At 45.2% G+C, this 23380-nt stretch overlaps 1 protein-coding gene across 2 annotated transcripts in view; it reads right to left on the bottom strand.

Moving 5' to 3' along the window:
- LOC106608644 (DENN domain-containing protein 4C) overlaps positions 1-23380 on the bottom strand; it is a 62751-nt gene that overhangs the window by 20148 nt on the left and 19223 nt on the right. For both annotated transcript variants that reach the window (XM_045721593.2, XM_045721594.2), the window contains exons 2-16: positions 15856-16166; positions 12642-12894; positions 12017-12086; positions 10521-10690; positions 9758-9999; positions 9469-9535; positions 9330-9388; positions 8008-8152; positions 7609-7784; positions 7327-7427; positions 6897-7115; positions 4139-4284; positions 3623-3661; positions 2841-2974; positions 2534-2666 (exon numbers count right to left, since the gene is read on the bottom strand). In XM_045721593.2, the coding sequence (XP_045577549.1) occupies positions 2534-2666; positions 2841-2974; positions 3623-3661; positions 4139-4284; positions 6897-7115; positions 7327-7427; positions 7609-7784; positions 8008-8152; positions 9330-9388; positions 9469-9535; positions 9758-9999; positions 10521-10690; positions 12017-12086; positions 12642-12894; positions 15856-16154 (2253 nt within the window). In that variant the 5' untranslated portion in view covers positions 16155-16166. The remainder of the gene's footprint in view (positions 1-2533; positions 2667-2840; positions 2975-3622; positions 3662-4138; positions 4285-6896; positions 7116-7326; positions 7428-7608; positions 7785-8007; positions 8153-9329; positions 9389-9468; positions 9536-9757; positions 10000-10520; positions 10691-12016; positions 12087-12641; positions 12895-15855; positions 16167-23380) is intronic.

Below are 23380 nucleotides of genomic sequence, written 5' to 3'. Positions count from 1 at the left end.
ATAGGGAAGAGGTCAGAGACCTGGCAGTGTGGTGCCAGGTCTCTGATTTGCGGGCCAATGTCATGGACTACAGGAAATGGAGGAGCGAGCACGTCCCCATCCACATCGATGGGGCTGTAGTTGAGCAGGTGAAGAGCTTCAAGTTCCTCGGTGTCTACACCCCCTTAAGAGGTTGAAAAGGTTTGACATTGGCCCTCAAATCTCAAACTTCTACAGCTGTACTGCCATCCAGGACCTCTATATCAGGCGGTGTAAAAGGAATGCCTGAAAAATCGTTAAAGACTCCAACCACCCAAGCCATAGACTGTTCTCTCTGCTTCCGCATGGCAAGTGGAACCGGCGCATCAATCCCGACACCAGACTCCTGAACAACTTCTATCCCCATGCCATAAGACTGCTAAATAGCTAACTAAATACACCACATGACCAGAAATATGTGGACACCTGCTCATCGAACATTTCATTCCAAAATCATGGGCATTTAATACGGAGTTGGTCCCCCCCTTTGCTGCAATAACAGCCTCCACTCTTCTGGGAAGGCTTTCCACTAGATGTTGGAACATTGCTGCGGGGACTTGCTTCCATTCAGCCACAAGAGCATTATTGAGGTCGGGCACTGATGTTGGGCGGTTAGGCCTGGCTCGCAATCGGCGTTCCAATTCATCCCAAAGATGTTAGATGGGATTGAGGTCAGGGCTCTGTGCAGGCCAATCAAGTTCTTCCACACCTATCTCAAAAAAACATTTCTGTATGGACATCGCTTTGTGCACGGGGACATTGTCATGCTAAAACAGGAAAGGGTCTTCCCCAAACTGTTGCCACAAACCTGGAAGCACAGAATCGTCTAGAATGTCATTGTATGCTGTAGCGTTAAGATTTCCCTTCACTGGAACTAAGGAGCCTAGCCTGAACCATGAAAAACAGCCCCATTATTCCTCCTAAACCAAACTTCACAGTTGGCACTATGCATTGGGGAAGGTAGCTTTCGACTGGGATCCGCCAAACCAAGATTAGTCCAGCCAGATGGTGAAGCGTGATTCACCACACCAGAGAACACATTTCCACTGCTCCAGAGTCCAATGGCGGTGAGCTTTACACCACTCCAGATGACGCTTGGCATTGCGCATGGTGATCTTTGGCTTGTGTGCGGCTGCTCAGCCATGGAATCCCATTTCATGAAGCTCCCAACGAACAGTTCTTGTGCTGACGTTGCTTCCAGAGGCAGTTTAGAACTTGGTAGTGAATGTTGCGTGCTACAGCACTCGGCAGTGCCGTTCTGTGAGCTTGTGTGGCCTACCACTTCGCACCTGAGCCGTTGTTGCTCCTAGACATTTCCACTTCCCAGTAACAGCTCTTAGTTGACCGGGGCAGCTCTAGTAGAGCAGAAATTCGACGAACTTACTTGATCCTATGATGGTGCCACTTTGAAAGTCATTGAGCTCTTCAGTACGGGCCAATCTACTGCCAGTGTTTGTCTATGGAGATTGCATGGCAGTGTGCTCGATTTTATACACCTGTCAGCAACAGGTGTGGCTGAAATAGCCGAATCCACTAATTTGAATGGGTGTCCACATACTTGGTGTCCACATACTTGTATGTATATATAGTGTAGCTAAGGAAATGGCTACACGGACTGAGTTGACCTTTGTATTTTAAGTTTGCACTGTCTCTATCGTCACTCACAGGGCTCTACGCACACTGATACTCCAACATAAATACAAACACTCACTCCATAATTTGCTCACACACACATTTATACTGACTCGACAAACACTCACTCACATACAATCATCATATACACTGCTGCTACTCTGTTTATCATATATCCTGATGCCTAGTCACCATAGCCCTATACATATCTACCTCCATCGATCCATTATCCCTACACATTGTAAATATGGTACTGGAACTGACCCTGTGTATAGTATGCTTATTTACTTTATCGTGTTTTTGTTCTACCTTGTATTACATTGTTATTGATTATTGCATTTTAGGGGTTAGAGCTTGCAAGAAACACACTGACATTAAAAATGGAAACATACACCCTACCGCACACACACTGCACCAACTCTCCTGCACTGACTATGAGCACACACTGGATTCTACCCCCACACACAGTATACGCCCACACACACTCACCACGTACGCTCTGCTACGGTTTTACCTATCCTGTTGCCTAGTAACTTTACCCCTAACTATATGTACATACCTACCTCAATTTCCTCATACCACTGCACATCGACTCGGTACTGGTACTTCCTGTATATGGCCATGTTATTTTCACTCTTTATTGTTCTTCACTGTGTATCTATTCCTCATGTCACCATTTCTATTTTATCTTTAACTCTACATTGTTGGAATAGGACCCATAAGTAAGCATTTCACGGTCAGTCTATACCTGTTGTTTTACAAAGCAAATAAAAAGTACTGTACCAGAATTAGCCTGTTACACCTGATCCTCTGGTTGACTGTTTATGTTATTGTACACACCATTGCATCTATCCCATGGTCCTGCCACTGTGCGTGTGCGTACCTGCTTGGTCCTCTTGGCCAGCAGTGCAGGGCTGCTGGACAGGCTGGCCCCTGGTGTACTGCTCCTCAGCGCTGGTATCACCTCTCTGGGACGGTCAAACAGGTCTATACGCAACCGAGGGAAACTCTTATAACTAACAGAGCGAGAAAGGGGAAAAAAAAACACCACAGATATGAGAGTGAAGCTAATGCAGAGCCGCTTCCCTTCCACTGAGCCAGACGTCCACTGTAAAACACTACTGGTCTCACTGGTGTTATTGTGCTGTCAATGTGTTGGTGGTGCAGCATGTACTGGGGGGGTAGCTCACCTGTAGCGGGTAGGGGGATCAGATTCGTCCTCGGGGGTGGGAGGTTCTGGGGGCATGACGAAGACTGTATGCTCGCTCCTCTGTGATTCGTCTAGTTCCATGAGCTTAGTGTCCTCTGAGGACTCACCCTCCACCTATGGAAAGGAAAACATGTTCTCAGTGTCAGCGCACATGGCCATACATACACACAGAGACAAGCCTCCCGAGTGGCTCAGTGGTCTAAGGCACTGCATCACAGTGCTAGCTGTGCCACTAGAGATTCTGGGTTCGAGTCCAGGCTCTGTAGCAGCCGGCTGTGACCCATGGGGCGGTGCACAATTGGCCCAGCATCGCCCGGGTTAGGGGAGGGTTTGGCTGGCAGGGATGTCCTTGTCCCATCGCGCACTAGTGACTCCTGTGGCGGGCCGGGTGCAGTGCACGCTGACACGGTTGCCAGGTGTACTGTGTTTCCCCCGACACATTGGTGCGGCTGGCTTCCGGTTTGGATGTGCACTGAAGCAGTGCGGCTAGGTTGGGTTGTGTTTCGGAGGACGCATGGCTCTCGACCGTCGCCTCTCCTCAGTCCGTACGGGAGTTGCAGCGATGAGACAAGACAGTAACTACTAACAATTGGATACCACGAAATTGGGGAGAAAAAGGGGTAAAAATGAAATAGAAAAAAAATCTATAAATAAAAACACATACAAATCAAAATCACTAAAACCATTCTTCTAATGCATAAAAATTTGACTCTAGCTGGAAAAGGAGATGTGTTAAAGCTTGATTAGGGTCCGAGGGATTACCTTAGTGCCTTTGTCGTTGCCTTTATCAGAGGGAAATAGCTGCAGGGGGGAAAAAGTAAAGGAACAGATTAAATCAGAGGAAAATTAGTTTTCCTCCGTCAGTCTCCCCGGAGTAATGTTACGACTGAGTCACCAATAAAACACCACATTTTAAAAAAGCGTCACAGAAATCGGGTTCTGAAAATTGACATTGCTCTAGGGCCATGTTCTTGTCTAGCAGGGTTTGGCGGGAAATTCCAATTTAAAAAATGTAAAAGTGAAGTTTATTTTCAAAGATACGTTTTCAATTAATTAATTGATGTTCAATTCACTTCCTGGCTTGATGGGAGTTGGAATGGAATTGACCAACCCAGCAGGCAAAGCATAAAAAATGGCATCATTACAAGCAGTTTTAGCTGCAGGGAACACTGTTGGAACTTAAAAATCATTCATTGAATTTCAATTAACTTCCTGGATGGACGGAGTTCATATTAAACGGACCCCCCACACGGACTCCTGTTGCTTGATAACGCTCACCTTCTCGATGCAGTCGTCGAAGAAGGCAAGGCCTGTGTCCTTGTCGCTGACGAACGTGCACTCCTCGATGAAGCGGATGAAGATCTGAGTCTTGGTCAGCTGCGAATAGAACTTCTGGTGGGCTCGCTCCCTGCTCTTTAGGAAACCTGGGAGAGGACAGAGAGACAGGTCAATGGGCCTATCCCATAGGAAACCCTCAGGAAATGCTACACAAATGTTATCTAAAACACTAAAACGCTGTGTGGCCAGAGTCAAAATAAAATGCCAAAGGAAATTTGCATTGTGTGGATTTTATAGTGGCCTTATTTTAAATTACAATTCTCCAGTAATAAAAAGCAAATGTATATTCAGTGAATGGGTAGTGTGGGACTCAAGTCTTCAATAACTCAGTGAGATGGTGAACTAACCTTTTAAATCAAATGGGCAATAGAATATAATGGAATAAGTATATTTTCTTACGAATGCATTACAATATAGCCATTACAGATTGTCATATAACCAAGATGTGTAGCTCTTTCCCACTGGTTCTGCAGCCTCCATGGACCTAAATGAGGATGTGATCCCTTTCCAAGAAGCCTACATCAGTGGAAAGTCTTTGCAGCCAATGCCACGGATGGTTGATTTCAGACACTGTGTAGGCCTGTGAAATTAAAGCTTTGCCTGTTATGAACACTTGGAGCAGCAGTCAGATACGCTGTCTGGCTAGCACAGCTCCTGGATGACATTAAAAGAACGTATACACTACCAGTCAAAAGTTTGGACACAACTACTCATTCAAGGGTTTTTCTTTATTTTGACTATTTTCTACATTGTAGAATAATAGTGAAGACATCAAAACTATGAAAAAACACACATGGAATCATGTAACAACCAAAAAAAGTGTTAAATCAAAATATGTTTCATATTTGACATTCTTCAAACTAGCCACCCTTTGCCTTGATGACAGCTTTGCAAACTCTTGACATTCTCTCAACCAACTTCAGGGGGAATGTTTATCCAACAGTCTTGAAGGAATTCCCACATATGCTGAGCACTTGTTGGCTGCTTTTCCTACACTCTGCAGTCCAACTCATCCCAAACCATCTCCACTGGGTTGAGGTCAGGTGACTGGAGGCCAGGTCATCTGATGCAGCACTCCATTACATTTTACATTTTAGTCATTTAGCAGACGCTCTTATCCAGAGCGACTTACAGTAGTGAATGCATACATTTCATACATTTCTTTTCTCCGTACTGGTCCCCCGTGGGAATCGAACCCACAACCCTGGCGTTGCAAACACCATGCTCTACCAACTGAGCCACACGGGACTCCATCACTCTCCGTCATGGTCAAATAGCCCTTACACAGCCTGGAGGTGTGTTTAAGGTCATTGTCCAGTTGAAAAACGAAATTATAGTCCCACTAAGCGCAAACCAGATGGGATGGCATATCGCTGCAGAATGCTGTGGTAGCCATGCTGGTTAAGTGTGCCTTGAATTCGAAATAAATCACTGACAGTCACCAGCAAAGCACCCACACACCTCCTCCTCCATGCATTACACATGCAGGGATCGTACGTTCACCTACTCTGCATCTCACAAAGACACAGCGGCTGGAACCAAAAATCTCACATTTTGACTCAGACAAAAAGGACAGATTTCCACCAGTCTAATGTATATTGCTTGTGTTTCTTGGCCCAAGCAAGTCTCCTCTTCTTATTGGTGTCCTTTAGTAGTGGTTTGTAGTGGTTTCTTTGCAGCAATTTCGACCACGAAGGCCTGATTCAGTCTCCTCTGAACAGTTGATGTTGAGATGTGTCTGTTACTTGAACTCTGTGAAGCATTTATTTGGACTGCAATTTCTGAGGCTGGTAACTCTAATGAACTTATCCTCTGCAGCAGAGGCAACTCTGGGTCTTCCTTTCCTGTGGGGGTCCTCATGAGAGCCAGTTTCATCATAGCGCTTGATGGTTTATGCGACTGCACTTGAAGATTCTTTCAAAGTTCTTGAAATTTTCCGGATTGACTGACCTTCATGTCTTAAAGTAATGATGGACTGTCGTTTCTCTTTGCTTATTTTAGCAGTATAAATAAATAAAAACCCTGTAATGAGAAGGTGTCCAAACTTTTGACCGGAACTGTACATTGCGCAATTATAATACTTTGACAAATGTGTTAGATTGCAACAAATGAAAATGATCATTTTACAGTTTATTAAATATTTTTTGTTGTGGTATTTTTACGCCACTTTTTCTCCCCAATTTTCGTGATATCCAATTGGAATCCAATTATGATCTTGTTTCATCGCTGCAACTCCCCAATGAGCTCGGGAGAGGCGAAGGTCGAGTCATGCCTCCTCCGAAACATGAGCCGCCAAGCCGCGCTTCTTAACACCCGCACGCTTATCCCGGAAGTCAGCCACACCAATGTGTCGGAGGAAACATCGTTCAACTGACGACCGAATTCAGCTTGCAGGCGCCCGGCCTGCCACAAGGAGTCGCTTGAGCGCAATGAGCCAAGTAAAGTTTTAGTATACTAATTATTTTCTTAACTGTCTATTAGCACATTTTACGTCCGTTTTGTGTACAGCGTGTGCGCAAGATTTTGTTCTGGGTACCGTGATAAATGTTGTGGGCAAATGAATGAATTAAGGACTAAAAACGATCCATTCCCCATTGTTACAGTGTAGGTCGTTTAGTGAGTCGGAGGCGGTGGCCTTATTGGAGGGGACTTGGGTGATGGGTTTGAGATAAGAGTGGTGAAACACATCCACACTAACCCTGTAGGTCATATAGTGAGTCTGCAGAGGTGGCTTTCTCGGAGGGGGCCTGGGTGATGGGTTTGAGGTAGGAACGGTAGCCCTTCAGGATGTGGGCCATGAAGCGCAGCAGGGCCTCTTGGATCTCCATCTCCAGGGAGGTCATCTTCTTGTGCCAGGTGAAGTCCGCTTCGATGGGGGTCATCTCCACCGCCGAGCCCTCCTGGGCCGTCCGACGCACTGGAAAACAGCCACCAGATAGGGATAATTACATTTCACATACTAAAGGACTAGGGATAGTAGGGTAAACATGCAATTGACTTATATCCTTTTCACCAATCACACTATGCTGTATCAGATATTTTCCAGCACGGTTCCATGTCTCAGGCATGAAGCAGTTTCTATGAGACTCGAGAGTAAAGTTGAACTAGAATTATATGACTGTTTGTACCGATGCCCAGCTGGTGTTGCAGGTTGGTCAGGGAGTTAAACAGACTCTTGCAGGGCTTCTTTGGGAGGTTCTTCCAGTTGCTGTGTTTCTTCTCATCAGACCTGCAGAGATGGTTCAGAATGTTAGTAAAGGTGTTTTTGGAATATGCTCATGCTGGTATAAATGATAAAATACCTCATACGCGATATACGGACTGAAAAACAGTTTCTGGGGCATCGACAACAGTGAGGATAAGTCTGTTACCAGATGGGGGAATGCTACTTTAAAGTGTCTGGATCTTACAGGTAGATCGTATTGGTGTCCAGGTCCACACAGACCACGTCCGGCGGGGGGTCATAGAGGTCAAAGTAGCGGGAGTCCACACCCACAATGAAGGGACAGGGTGCGTTGAGGACCCCCGCCAGGGAGAGCGGGCAGAGGGGGATGTACGGGCACTGCCACTGGAATGGAAAAATCATCTAGATAGCAGGACAGAGAGAGAAAAATCAAACTTCTATTTCACATTTTGATCCAACTTTTTCACATTTTAACCTAATGTCATTCCTACATGGGCCACATAATGTATACAAGCAGTAACTGGATTAAAAAAAAATCCAACCAACCAATCCATTTTATTTATATAGTCCTTTTTAAAACACTTGTCACAATTAAAGCCGAGTGACCATATCCTTTATCACTCACCGCCACCACAGCCTCTGCTACCCCGGTGAGTACAGCAGGTCTCAGGGAGTGCAGCAGGATCTTACTCTCCAGCAGGACGAAGTGCAACAGCGTGGCACAGTTCTCTGAGCCCAGGTTAATCAGCAGTGTACTGTAGTCTGCACCACTGAGGAGAGAGAGCAGGGGACGAGAGAGAGGAGAGGGGGAAAGGAGAGTTGGGAAGAGAAGAGCACAGAGGTATTGGGGAAAGGATTCAAACGAGACTCAGGGATACAATGGGTCATGAAAGGTTGGATTGGATGAAGGGTTTGTAAACGGTACATGTGCAGTAAAGAAGGTGTGTGAGTAAATCAGAAAAGGGGTGAAGGTAAACTGGGGGTAAATCAGGGAGGGGTGAAGGTAAACTGTATTGAGACAAAAGATCAGGTTACAAAACCTGGTTCTTTTAAAAACCTTTTAAGGGGAAAAATACTTTATTTTATTTTCAGAGTAAACTTTACATAGCAGCAAACGCTTGTAAATCTATCCCAAAGGCACTAGCCAGCAAGTCTTCCAGTCCCAAAAGGCATGAGCTCACTAGCTGACCATCTATTGAAGAGTTTGTGGTCCTAGACACATCTTTATGAAAATGAAAAGAACTGAAAGTCCCGTACGCTGAATATACTCTCAATTTAGCACCTTTATTGACAACGTTTTGAATCGACACGGATCTTCTTCAGGTCAAACGAAAATCCATGTTGGATCGAAACATTGTCAATAAAGGTGGTAAACTAGGAGCATATTCAGTGTGCAGGCCTTTCTGTTCTTCTCACTAGCTGAGCAACAACAACATATTCCGTTCTGAAATGAAAAGTCTGGAGAGGAAAAAGCCTGATGGAAGACATGAGGTTTCTTGGCAGAATGCAATAGCAGCACAACAGTTTATTTCATCTGTACAGGCTGTGTTTCTGCACTAAATAATGACGGACCTGTCCACAATGTGACAGCGCTGTTTCTGGGACAGTCCTAGTGCCTGTTTTCCAGTGGTATTTTCAAAGCGTGAATATTTGACCTGGGAAAACTGTCAGGAATTCATGCGTTTACCGAGACAGAAAGTTTGGAGTGTGCTAGGTGGATGATTGCCTTTTCTAACCCCGGTATTTCCTCTGGAAAAACTGAAGTTGATGCTCTACCATGACAACGGTAATGACCGGGCCCTTTCTCTCTTTCTGTTCCTGAAGTTTTTCCCTTAGGCCCTACATTATCCTGTCTCTAAACCAGTTGTCGAACGGACGTACCCTCTGAAATCAAGCCATTGAAAAAAAAAAAAAAATGAAATGTTGATAGCCTAGAAAAGGTCTTACCTGAGAGGCATAGGAGTACACACAGGCTGTGCGAGCATCAAGGTGTCGTGTGCAGAGAGCTGAAAGAGAATACAACGCCGTCACAACAGCGACACCAACATAAACCGCATTCGCCAGCACAGAAATAACGACATCTCACCTGGACCAAGATTCTGGGCCTCTGAGGGGAGGGGAAGGACACGTTGTGCATGAAATGTGAGATGTGCCTGGCAAAGAAACACACGCAAGCAAAATAATAGCATCAGCTTCAAATACCCACCTACTCCTCTCCAGATCCGGGTCAAATACATGCGTCAAACACTTTAATCTTGAGCTGCGTCTGATTTCGTTTTCCTGGTACAATGAAACAACGGAATAGTCCCAAAAGTGAAAACCCCAAGCTAAATCAAGCACAACCCCCCACCATTGACAAATGACGTCATCCTTACTTTTCGATAGGCAGCGGGTGGGGGCCCGAGACGGACAGCTTGTAGAGGAACATGAGGAATTTGCGGAACGACTCGAAGAAGGGCCAGCGGGAAAGGAGGCAGATGCACTTGTTGGTGTTGACTGTCCGGTTGGGGATCATCTTCTTCTCCACGGTGGTGAGCAGGCCCAACTGCACCTTCTGCTTCTCACTGAGGAGATCTATGGGGTAGGCTTCATAGAACTGGATGGCCGCGCCGTACACCTGGGACAGAGCAAATTAGATGAAAGATATATTGACAAGAATTTTAGGGACTTCAACGAACACCCTTCACAGATTTTTATGATAGGGTGAGTAACATTTATATACCCATTACTAAATTGCAAAATGCAACACAATTATATAACAAAGTACATTTTGAAAAGCAAATTCCCTACACCCTCTAGCTCAGGGAAATGCAACGTGGTTTGTGACATAACTTGCTGACATTCAGGTGCCTTGATACACACAACCTGAGGAGAAAAGTAATAATTCTCCCCAATCCCAATGTCCCATGCAGCGCGGGAAGTGAGACTTGAATGTTGACTATTACAACTATCACAGGGCTGTTCAAATTCCTTCCCTGGAGGACCAAAACACTTCCTGTTTTCATTCTCGCCTGAAGAAAAACTAAAACAAGTGTTTCAGCCCTGCAGGACATAAATCGAACAGCCTTGATCAATCTATTCACAAATCATTGTAAATCCCTGTTCACTGATATAATGCCATTGTTATAGTCCACCTACCTTTTCCCCAGAGGAGTTGGTTAACACAAAGGTGGAGAAGACAGGGAGAGGGTAGCGTGTGTTGGGGGTCCAGCATTCGATCTTAGCCCCCATGGGGAGGCAGAACAGGGGCACAGACTCCGACAGGGGGAAGGACTCATAGTCATCCTCTGGGTAGCGGAAGATGAGGCCTGGAAGAGAGAGAGCAATCAATCCATCTTTATTTATACTGCCAGTCACACACAAGACATGTAAATAAACCTAGCTACATGTAATATGAATCTAACTGGGGTACACATGATGTCAACAGATCCCACTACACAACAGTGAAGGGACGAGAGGAGGATGAAAGGACAGAAATTGGAATAAGATCAAACCCCGTCCACTCGTCATCCCTTCATTAACGTCAGCCAGTGTGTTGAGATTTAGAACACATTATTTTCAAAAGAAATCAACACTTTGCTGACCAATGCCTTGTCACCCATGGCCTATTGTGAACGTTAGAGAATGTTGTAGGGGGAAAAAAGCAACTGAAGGAGTAGGCGGGGTAGGAAGCAGTGTGTGGTCTGGCAAACAAACGTCGTCACCTCACAGGAAGAAGGCCTAGTGAAGATAAAGCGTGTGTGCATGTGGAGTCTCTGAACAGGGGCCCGTCTAAGCCAACACCCAGCAATGACCTCAGAAAGTAGCAAGTTGGAGACGGGGACAAACTGCTGCATTTACAAGGTGGATACATAGCGTGAATGAAACCATCTGAACAATTTAAGGGGTAAATGTGTTCAGAAACATTACCTTTCTACACATGCATTTATATAGTCCATAAGAACCTGTTTGGAGGTCATTTAAGTGAAAAACACAAAAGCGAAAGGATAAACCATTTAACACCGGGTGACAGCATAGACGCACACCACTGTTTTCCACCTTGAAATAAATTAGCACCAGAAATATGCCAATGAGAGTCGCCGTGAACCCGTCTAATGTGAGGCCGGTGCCCTTTTCTAAACTCCAGGTGGATGAATAGTGATTTCAACCTAGGACTGTGTCGCAAATGACACCCTATTCCCTATATAGTGCACTATTTTTGACCAGTGCCTATAGGAAGTAGGGTGCCATTTGTGACGCAAAACATATCTCGAGATTCAAAAACGCAGACAACAGCCCCCAAATCAATCCCGCTAATTTCTAGCCATTTATTCCAGGAATCATCAGGGAGAGTGTGGTTCAGTTTACAGGTATTTGAGTGACAGATAATAGAGCTGTCATTTGCCAGTGCATTTAGTCTTATCGACAGCACACAGAAAGCTCCTTTCAAATCAGATCAATCATAGGAGATCAACGTACAATTACTGTGAAGTCAACTCAGGCACGAAGCAAGTGGAAACGTATGGTAAACAGCATTGAACAAAGGCTAGAGAAAATAATAGCTATCCATCAATGGGCGCAGAAAAGAAAGACTGATGCGGAGAGATGGGTAGATTGAGAGTAACAACAAAGAACCAATAGCGCGTGAGACTCACCGGCTTTGTAATTAATGGAGTTGGACACCGACACTGATTTCTTGTAGCACAGGAAAACATTAGAGCCCCACTGGAGGAGGAAAAACAAGACCATGTGACTTTGGGCTCAAAACAACATTTTCAACGATTCATTTCGACAGAATGTTCTCAGCGAGGTTGAGTGGCATGGCCTGAATTTCATATCACAGTATATTCCAGCTCCATACTGTACATTCCATACCCATTGATTCCCCAAAGCTCTACTTTTCTGGGCCAGACGAAGTCCCTTTTAGGGGTCGAAATGTTGTAAACCAACCGAAAAGGTATGTGTTGGAGCAATTGAGTGTGTAGGCGTGGTTAAGAAAGTAGCTGTGTCCAAACCAGAACTGCCCATAGGGCAGGAGCCCATCTCCTGTTTCTGTAGCGTGAGGGAGCTTGATGTACAAGTCCACCCCTGGACAGGGCTCTGGTCTATCTCCTAATACGGAGTGCCAAGCACAAAGGCATCGGGTGCCATTTTTAGAGTCTTTGATATGACATGATGAGGGATGGAAGCCCCAACCTTCCAATCACAGGAGGGAAACTCTAATCACAAGGCCACTGAGTTGGTCATGAGCCTACTTCATTACCAGTGGCCTCAACTCACCATGCCACAGTTGAGGTTCTTGTCCACCTTGCAGAAGGTGTGCGGCGGCGTCTCGCCCTTGCTGGTGACGATGACGCAGATGTCGGTGACGGACAGGGAGTTCTGGGGCTGGACAGGCGGCGCGCGGCGTAAGGTGATGAAGATACGCTGTGAGGTGGCAGAGCTGTTGTTGACGTTGGCACAGTGGCCATACGGCGTAGCCTGGATTACCTCACAGCCCTGGATGAGACGCTCCTTACCTTCATATAACACCCTGAGATACAGAGAGGGGGAGACAGAGAGAGAGGGGGGGGGGACAGACCGAGAGAGAGGGGGGGAAGACAGAGAAAGAGGAGGAGAGAGGAGAGAGATAATATTAGTGTATAATATGTACACATAAAACAACAAACACATGCACAAACTAGACAAAATCATTCTGCAGATGAAGTGGATTGGAGGTTGGGGAAAAAAATGGATTCAGATGGATGAGCAATTACTTTCAGAGTTACAGTCTTTCACAAACTGGTAAGAATGAAAGGGAAACAGAAAGACCCAGTACAACCGTGGCCAAAAGAAAATAAGCCTAGGTATGGCCAGCGTCTCCAACTACAGGACACCACTGGAGTGAATTTTCTAAATGTTGTCCTACATATCCCACAGTAGGTAAAAACTAACCTCTGACCTGCATTCAAAAGGCCTGAGCGTCAACGTGTGAGGAAGCTGAGATTGGCAGATACAGTGCCTTGCGAAAGTATTCGGCCCCCTAGAACTTTTCGACCTTTTGCCACATTTCAGGCTTCAAACAAAGATATAAAACTATTTTTTTGTGAAGAATCAACAACAAGTGGGACACAATTATGAAGTGGAGCGAAATTTATTGGATATTTCAAACTTTTTAACAAATAAAAAACTGAAAAATTGGCCGTGCAAAATTATTCAGCCCCTTTACTTTCAGTGCAGCAAACTCTCTCCAGAAGTTCAGTGAGGATCTCTGAATGATCCAATGTTGACCTAAATGACTAATGATGATAAATAGAATCCACCTGTGTGTAATCAAGTCTCCGTATAAATGCACCTGCTCTGTGATAGTCTCAGAGGTCCGTTTAAAGCGCAGAGAGCATCATGAAGAACAAGGAACACACCAGGCAGGTCCGAGATACTGTTGTGGAGAAGTTTAAAGCCGGATTTGGATAAAAAAGATTTCCCAAGCTTTAAACATCCCAAGGAGCACTGTGCAAGCGATAATATTGAAATGGAAGGAGTATCAGACCACTGCAAATCTACGAAGACCCGGCCGTCCCTCTAAACTTTCAGCTCATACAAGGAGAAGACTGATCAGAGATGCAGCCAAGAGGCCCATGATCACTCTGGATGAACTGCAGAGATCTACAGCTGAGGTGAGAGACTCTGTCCATAGGACAACAATCAGTCGTATACTGCACAAATCTGGCCTTTATGGAAGAGTGGCAAGAAGAAAGCCATTTCTTAAAGATATCCATAAAAAGTGTCGTTTAAAGTTTGCCACTAGCCACCTGGGAGACACACCAAACATGTGGAAGAAGGTGCTCTGGTCAGATGAAACCAAAATCGAACTTTTTGGCAACAATGCAAAACGTTATGTTTGGCGTAAAAGCAACACAGCTCATCACCCTGAACACACCATCCCCACTGTCAAACATGGTGGTGGCAGCATCATGGTTTGGGCCTGCTTTTCTTCAGCAGGGGCAGGGAAGATGGTTAAAATTGATGGGAAGATGGATGGAGCCAAATACAGGACCATTCTGGAAGAAAACCTGATGGAGTCTGCAAAAGACCTGAGACTGGGACGGAGATTTGTCTTCCAACAAGACAATGATCCAAAACATAAAGCAAAATCTACAATGGAATGGTTCACAAATAAACATATCCAGGTGTTAGAATGGCCAAGTCAAAGTCCAGACCTGAATCCAATCGAGAATCTGTGGAAAGAACTGAAAACTGCTGTTCACAAACGCTCTCCATCCAACCTCACTGAGCTCGAGCTGTTTTGCAAGGAGGAATGGGCAAAAATGTCAGTCTCTCGATGTGCAAAACTGATAGACATACCCCAAGCGACTTACAGCTGTAATCGCAGCAAAAGGTGGCGCTACAAAGTATTAACTTAAGGGGGCTGAATAATTTTGCACGCCCAATTTTTCCGTTTTTTATTTGTTAAAAAAGTTTGAAATATCCAATAAATTTCATTCCACTTCATGATTGTGTCCCACTTGTTGTTGATTCTTCACAAAAAAATACAGTTTTATATCTTTATGTTTGAAGCCTGAAATGTGGCAAAAGGTCGAAAAGTTCAAGGGGGCCGAATACTTTCGCAAGGCACTGTAGAGTGTTGCAAAGTGCTGGCAGGGGAATGACTCTTGCCTATACATTATCAGTGCTCACTCAGACCTAGGCAGTCACTACCACAGGACACAAAATGTTTCACTGAGCCATCTCTGGAGTTTAACCCCAATAGATACCGCACGTTCTACTTCAGAAAACATACAAATTGTAAATAAACTGGTCTTTTGAAGTTTATTCAACCTTGCAACACCAAAAGAGGTTTTGGAGTCTCGATGACTTTGCATGGTGCAAAGTTTAAACTTCAGTGTAGTCATATTTCGTAAAGCCAATGGGGGTTACTGCTACGCACCTCCCTCTCTGGCCACAGAACGTTACATGGCCGCTGGAAACGAAACACAACTGCAGTGAAGGCAAAACGCAAAAGAGTAGATATTTTCCACTGGTGGGGGAATAACTGTGGTTTTCGAAACACTAATTAAATAGTGGGTGACGTCACTCTTCCAAAATGCAACATTATTGGGTGCTCTTATTTCCCCTAATAGACAGAAAAGTGCCTGAAAATGAAATGATTTACTTCACAAATTGAGATGCATTCAATAAATCTAGCATATAACCCATTAAAAGGTCATACCACGCACTATATTACCAAAGGTTAGTTCACAAAAGCGCAATAATACACGAGAAGCAACTTTCCACTACCATTTTCTCTCTTATCAGTGGAAATTGATTAAACTAGATGTACTTAGCAGCTTCATTAGAGATGACTACTCCGGTAATTGGTCTCATTAGGACGAGTAAGGGACTTAGAGGTTATGGCTTTCCTGTTTTAGAGTTAACCCTAATGATACCATTGTGTAACACTAACTAGTGTGGCGCTCACACACTTTGAACAGTTCATTTGGGCTCACACACACACCCGATGTCAATGAGCGGGGGCTTGTCGTGGCCCCTCTTGTAGCAGAGAAATATCTCAGGGCTCTTAAGGCTGCCATGGTTGAGGTTGGCCTGCTGCGCGCTGTAAGTGCTCTCGATGCAGGTGAAGCCCTCCGGCACCGTCTCGCCCGCCGATTTGTTGATGACAGCCAGGTCAGTGATGGGCGCCTTGGGCCCGCTGGACTTGGTCTCCGACAGGTCCTGCTCCAGTGGCGTGGACTTGTCCGTCAGCCCGGCCACCACAAAGTAGTCGGTCACACGGTGACCCTTGTCCTCGATCATGACTGGGCGTGCCTGAGGAGAGAAGGTCAAAGGTGAGGATAGAGGTCAGAGAACGTAGCCTAGGTCTTAGGGTGCCATTTGTGATGCAGCCTATGTGGCACTCTGGTCAAAAGTAGCACACTATGTAGGAAATATATGTATTTATTTAACTCGACAGGTCAGTTAAGAACAAATTCTTATTTACAATGACGGCCTACACCGGCCAAACCTGGACGACGCTGGGCCAATTGTGCGCCGCCCTATGGGACTCCCAATCACGGCCGGTTGTGATAAAGCCTGCAATCGAACCAGGGTGTCTGTAGTGACGCCTCAAGCACTGAGATGCAGTGCCTTAGACCGCTGCGCCACTCGGGAGACCATTAGGTTGTTAAAAGTATAAAGAGAATAGGTTCACTTTTAGGACACAGCCTTAGTCTATAGATGGTACTGAGGAAGTCACATGGGAATGATCACCTACTTATAGCTCACTTTCACCAAGGGACAGTGCTATACATTCTAACAGCATATGCAGAATCCCTAATATGATTGTATATGTCTAACAGTAAGTGAGTGCCTGAACAGCATCCCACCATAAAGTACCTAATGTACTTAAGGAATGAAAGGGGTCTTCTGAAATGACTGGACTTGTTCACTTCCTGGTCGCAGACTAAGGGACATGGAGAGAGTTAAGAGCTTCGTGACTCGGGAGAGGCAGAATAGAGCAGCAGAGCAGTGTGGAATCCACTGTGAGCATAAATCAAGACGAAACACAAGTCTTAAAAAAACGCTCTGTGAAAACTGAAGAATTGGAGTCTTGTTATTCTTTTCACATGGGATATCAAATGTTTCCATCCGGAGAATAAGGACAGCTCTGCAAAAGCTCAGAGATAATTTAACAGATGTTCCTGCTGTAGAAGACGTAACATGACTCACCAATTAACAGTAATAAGCACCATGGCAAATATTTAATAAACAGCATATGTAATTAGTGATATGCAATTTATTCCTCGTGTTACTAATGTTCTATTTTCCGCTCTGCATTGTTGGGAAGCAGTTTACCCCTGTTATTTACAACGCAAGTTTGACTCAGAGCAGGTGGCAACTATCATAGCTGCTCTCTCTTTGTGGGTATAAAAACCAATGACTTTTATAATAGTCTATATGGTACTCATATCCCTCAACATATCTCTGAACAAGCCATTGGCTGGGCACGATAAACACAAACATAAATACTGTCAACGGTACAGCCTCTCAAATAGCTTGGCAGCGTAAGTCCAGGTCATCTTGCATAATGTGACATGTGAGAGTGTGGGGATCCCATTGAAGACTGACTTCTTTATACACTTTGGTGCAATTGGAGGAGTTCTCTGTGGTGCAAATAGGGCTTATTCAGACGTCCAAGAAAAACCACTGGGCTTTGGAAGGAGAATATAGCATAAAGAAGCAACACGGCTGTCTAAGAAGAAAGAAAAGCTAAGAAAGCAGCGGAGACCCACACAGGAAGAGGCATTTTCCAGTCGTGAGTCAGGAGTCAGCTGCAGCATGGGGTAGGGGCCAGAACGAAGAAAGGAGCAACGTGGCTCCTCTGAACTGAAAGAGCACACGGCTATGGACCTAACTTAGCCGGCTTCATAAGTGTTTAAATCATCTTCGTCTCAGACTTTTAGCACGGCACCATGACCTCCTTCTTGCCACTTAACAGGTCAGATGTTATCCAGTGCGTCACGTGTAGCAACATGAGCAGCAGAGGAAGAAAGAGGTTCAATCTCCACACAGGCGGTTGGGGAGGGAAGCATAGTAGGGTTTCTTTATTCACCAGCAGCAAAGTCAAATGGGAGTTTCAGGATAGTCTTTAATTCTCTAACTAAAAAGGTGTAGGGATAAACAGAACTGCTACCAACTCAACGAAGAGCAATATTTTAGATCAGAGGTACCCAGCTCAGCATCAAGAATCTCAGAGTAGGAGTGCTGAACTAGGATCAGATTCCCCCGTCATATGTCATTTTATGAATTGTCATCAAAAAGGCCAAACTGATCCTAAATCAGCACTTACTCTAAGACACTTGATACAGTCGCAGTATGCTAATCAAAGACTGATTTCCCAGCACGACTCAAGAGTCTGAGTGTTGCATCCCTGTTGGATTTCACCCTCAAAGCATTACATCATGGTCCAGAGCCAGACAATACAGTTTCATGAAAGATCGTGGGCTTCCACAAACAAGGAAGGCAATAAAAAAAAATGCCTTGATTAATGAGGGAGGGGTGGCATCCCCTCTGATGGGGTTTGGTTGTAGAATACAATGGAAATGCTAAAGGGTCCTGGAGTGTTCCAATGGTCAAATGGGGAGGGAAGGGGGACGGACGACATATGCACACAGTGGCTTCCTCTTTGGCTAGCTCAATGGAGAGAGTGAGTGGGACAGACAGGCCCTCAGGCTCAAAGGAGCGCACAGATGCATCCCATAGAACACTCTTTCCCGTCTCCTTTGCTCTGAAGGGGGGGGGGGGGGCAAACCACAGCCAGCATTCCTTCCATACCATGAGGGTTTGTCATGCTATTGAATCTATACATGTCCCATGTAGTCCAGCCTATCAGAGGGTAATGTTTGCCTACTTGGTTGTACTTTCCAAATCAGGGGATAGAGACATACGCAGGGTACTGATCATGGCTAATATTGAATCTTGGCCAAAATACTTCCTCCTCTGAGAATGCGTGTGTGTGCAAATCAAAATGCATGCCAGTTTCTTTTCGCGTCGCGCATTAAACAAAGTTCTCATCCAAATGAATCCGAACGTGCTCTCTCGTACCACAAATATGTTGTTCGTCCAACCCCTTCACCATTCAGATAGTGAGTTAGTTTGATTCAACAGAGCCCGTAGTATGCTACGCAGTGCACTATAGCAGACAGAGGAGATAAGGCACAGACGGTCCTACTTTCCTCAGAGATTTAAACCATCGAATCCATGGTTACACCTCACTGGTAACAGAGTCAAGAACTAGACTTTTTTTGGTTTTTTTATATACATTGTTTACCGTATAATAAAGCACACCACAAAATGTGTTCCAGCTAAACGCTCCGCTATGACACAGAGAACGTGTTTGTCTGGTGGTGGTTAGTGGACTTGTGACTGGAAAACAACTTGTCTTGTTAGTTTTTAAATGTGTATGCGTAGGCAGAGGGGTCTGGCTCCCTCAAAGTGGTGTCAGACATTTCACATCAAAAAAACTCTGAAGACCACTAATTGGTCTTTCGACAATGCACATCAGTGCTATTCACATCAGATATTTTTCAGATCTGATCTGATTGGTCTAAAGACCAATTAGTGAAAAAAAAAAGATCAGAATTGGGCTGCCAGTGTAAACGCACCCACAAAAAACACACAGCTGAATTTACAGGTTTTTGCACTATGGCAACATAATACAAAACTTAGTGACTGACGTATTGTTTGTTTCAGAGCTAATCAACACTATACTGTATGTTTCACTTAACACGGACTTAGCCATTTAAATGCATCTTGCCATAATATCTAAATAATAACATTGCATTACCCACAGCTTAACGAGGCTAGCCTGAATGGGCTTTAAAAGCAGCTTGCCAAGTGCCCTGTGACAATGAAAATATCGATATTGATGGACTAGGGACACACTGTCATGATAACTAGACCAGAAGCATACACCTATTTAGAGTAGCCTCTAGACTTGTTCATTCAAGCAGCTGTCACAAAGTGTGTTGTCACTTTTGTCTGAGTCTGACGCCTAAAGGGGTCTACACAAATAGAGCCAACAGAGGTCCGTTTGCGTCGCTCTAGTAGTACATTTGTGCGGCTGAATTCTTTTGGAACCTCTGTCAGCTCCGTTTGAGTAGACTGGAGATCCCTTAGAGTGAACATAGGGCTGAGTGTTGAGAATTAAACTATGAATTGGCATCAAGCAAGGGTGGATGGGTGCAAGCCTTAGCTCCATGTGTAGCTAGGCTATCCTGAGGTGCTAAGCTCAAGTTAACTGATGAGAGGTCAGGGGTCAGCAGCAGAGCAGACAGTGTTCCTTCCTTGACCCAGACGCCCTCATTCTTTAGCACTGTCCATGTGGTGCCAGTATGGAGGAACTTGATTTCAAAAATCAGCACTTAATGTGGTAATTAGTAGTAGTAGTAGTAGTAGTAGTAGTAGTAGTAGTAGTAGTAGTAAAAATAGCAGCACCAGTAGTAGCAGCACTACTACAAGTAGTAGTAGCAACAGCAGTAGCAGCACTAGTAGTAGTAGTAGTAGTAGTAGTATTAGTAGCACTAGTAGTAGCAGTTGCAGTAGTAGCAGCAGGAGTACTAGTAGCAGTAGTAACACTAGTCATAGTAGTAGTAGCACTAGATGAAGCAGCAGCACCACTAGTAGTAGTAGTAGCAGCAGGAGTACTAGTCATAGTAGTAGTAGCACTAGATGAAGCAGCAGCACCACTAGTAGTAGTAGCAGCAGAAGTACTAGTCATAGTAGTAGTAGCACTAGATGAAGCAGCAGCACCAGTAGTAGTGGTAGTAGTAGTAGTACTAGTCATAGTAGTAGTAGCACTAGATGAAGCAGCAGCACCACTAGTAGTAGTAGCAGCAGGAGTACTAGTCATAGTAGTAGTAGCACTAGATGAAGCAGCAGCACCACTAGTAGTAGTAGTAGCAGCAGGAGTACTAGTCATAGTAGTAGTAGCACTAGATGAAGCAGCAGCACCACTAGTAGTAGTAGCAGCAGGAGTACTAGTCATAGTAGTAGTAGCAGCACTAGCAGCAGGAGTAGTAGCACTAGATGAAGCAGCAGCACCACTAGTAGTAGTAGCAGCAGCAGGAATAGCAGGAGTAGCAGTAGTAGCTAGCAGTAGTACTAGTCGTAGTAGTAGTAGTAGTAGTAGTAGTAGCACTAGTAGTAGCAGCAGCACTAGCACTAGTAGCACTAGTAGCAGCAGCACTAGCACTAGTAGCACTAGTAGCAGTAGTAGTAGTAGCAGGAGCACTAGTAGCAGGAGCACTAGTAGCAACAGCACTAGTAGCAACAGCACTAGTAGCAACAGCACTAGTAGCAGGAGCACTAGTAGCAGGAGCACTAGTAGCAGGAGCACTAGTAGCAGGAGCACTAGTAGCAACAGCACTAGTAGCAGGAGCACTAGTAGCAGGAGCACTAGTAGCAACAGCACTAGTAGCAGGAGCACTAGTAGCAGGAGCACTAGTAGCAGGAGCACTAGTAGCAGGAGCACTAGTAGCAGGAGCACTAGTAGCAGGAGCACTAGTAGCAGGAGCACTAGTAGCAGGAGCACTAGTAGCAGGAGCACTAGTAGCAGGAGCACTAGTAGCAACAGCACTAGTAGCAACAGCACTAGTAGCAACAGCACTAGTAGCAACAGCACTAGTAGCAGGAGCACTAGTAGCAGGAGCACTAGTAGCAGGAGCACTAGTAGCAACAGCACTAGTAGCAACAGCACTAGTAACAGGAGCACTAGTAGCAGTAGTAGCAGGAGCACTAGTAGCAGGAGCACTAGTAGCAACAGCACTAGTAGCAGGAGCACTAGTAGCAGGAGCACTAGTAGCAGGAGCACTAGTAGCAGGAGCACTAGTAGCAGGAGCACTAGTAGCAACAGCACTAGTAGCAACAGCACTAGTAGCAACAGCACTAGTAGCAACAGCACTAGTAGCAACAGCACTAGTAACAGGAGCACTAGTAGCAGTAGTAGCAGGAGCACTAGTAGCAGGAGCACTAGTAGCAACAGCACTAGTAGCAGGAGCACTAGTAGCAGGAGCACTAGTAGCAGGAGCACTAGTAGCAGGAGCACTAGTAGCAGGAGCACTAGTAGCAACAGCACTAGTAGCAACAGCACTAGTAGCAGGAGCACTAGTAGCAGGAGCACTAGTAGCAGGAGCACTAGTAGCAGGAGCACTAGTAGCAGGAGCACTAGTAGCAGGAGCACTAGTAGCAGGAGCACTAGTAACAGCAGCACTAGTAGCAGGAGCACTAGTAGCAGGAGCACTAGTAGCAGGAGCACTAGTAACAGCAGCACTAGCACTAGCAGTAACAGCGGCACTAGCACTAGCAGTCATAGCAGCGGCACTAGCACTAGCAGTCATAGCAGCGGCACTAGCAGTCATAGCAGCGGCACTAGCAGTCATAGCAGCGGCACTAGCAGTCATAGCAGCGGCACTAGCAGTCATAGCAGCGGCACTAGCAGTCATAGCAGCGGCACTAGTTGTAGTAACAGCAGCACTATTAGTCATAATAGTAGCAGCAGTAGCAGTAGCAGCACTAGTAGTAGCAGCAGCACTAGTCGTCTTAGTAGTAGCAGCAGAACTAGTAGTAGTATCACTAGTAGTAGCAGCAGAACTAGCAGTAGCAGCAGTAGTAGTAGTAACAGCAGCACTAGTAGTAACAGCAGCACTAGTAGTAACAGCAGCACTAGTAGTAACAGCAGAACTAGCAGTAGTAGCAACAGTAGTCGTGGTAATAGTAGCGGCAGCACTAGTAGTATTAACAGCAGCACTAGTAGTAGTAGTAGTAGTAGTAGTAGTAGTAGTAGTAGTAGTAACAGCAGCAGCAGTAGTAGTAGTAACAGCAGCAGTAGTAGTAGTAACAGCAGCACTAGTCGTCGTAGTAGTAACAGCAGAACTAGCAGTAGCAGCACTAGTAGTAACAGCAGAACTAGCAGTAGCAGCACTAGTAGTAGCAGCAGCACTAGTAGTAGTAGTAGTAGTAGTAGTAGTAGTAGTAGTAGTAACAGCAGCACTAGCAGTAGTAGCAACAGTAGTCGTGGTAATAGTAGCGGCAGCACTAGTAGTATTAGTAGTAACAGCAGCACTAGTAGTAGTAGTAGTAACAGCAGCACTAGTAGTAGTAACAGCAGCACTAGTAGCAGTAGTAGTAACAGCAGCACTAGTAGCAACAGTAGTCGTGGTAATAGTAGCGGCAGCATTATTAGTAGTAGTAGTAACAGCAGCAGTAGTAGTAGTAGTAGTAACAGCAGCACCAGTCGTCGTAGTAGTAACAGCAGAACTAGCAGTAGCAGCACTAGTAGTAGCAGCAGCACTAGTAGTAGTAGTAGTAGTAGTAACAGCAGCACTAGCAGCAGTAGCAACAGTAGTCGTGGTAATAGTAGCGGCAGCACTAGTAGTATTAGTAGTAACAGCAGCACTAGTAGTAGTAGTAGTAGTAACAGCAGCACTAGTAGTAGTAACAGCAGCACTAGTAGCAATAGTAGTAACAGCAGCACTAGTAGCAAC

Source organism: Salmo salar, chromosome 07, assembly GCF_965601325.2.
Source record: "Salmo salar chromosome 07, fSalSal1, whole genome shotgun sequence".
In the NCBI taxonomy this organism is placed as follows: Eukaryota; Metazoa; Chordata; class Actinopteri; order Salmoniformes; family Salmonidae; genus Salmo; species Salmo salar.
The sequence above is the reverse complement of the archived record's forward strand: the minus strand, read 5'-3'. Positions and strand labels throughout refer to the sequence as shown.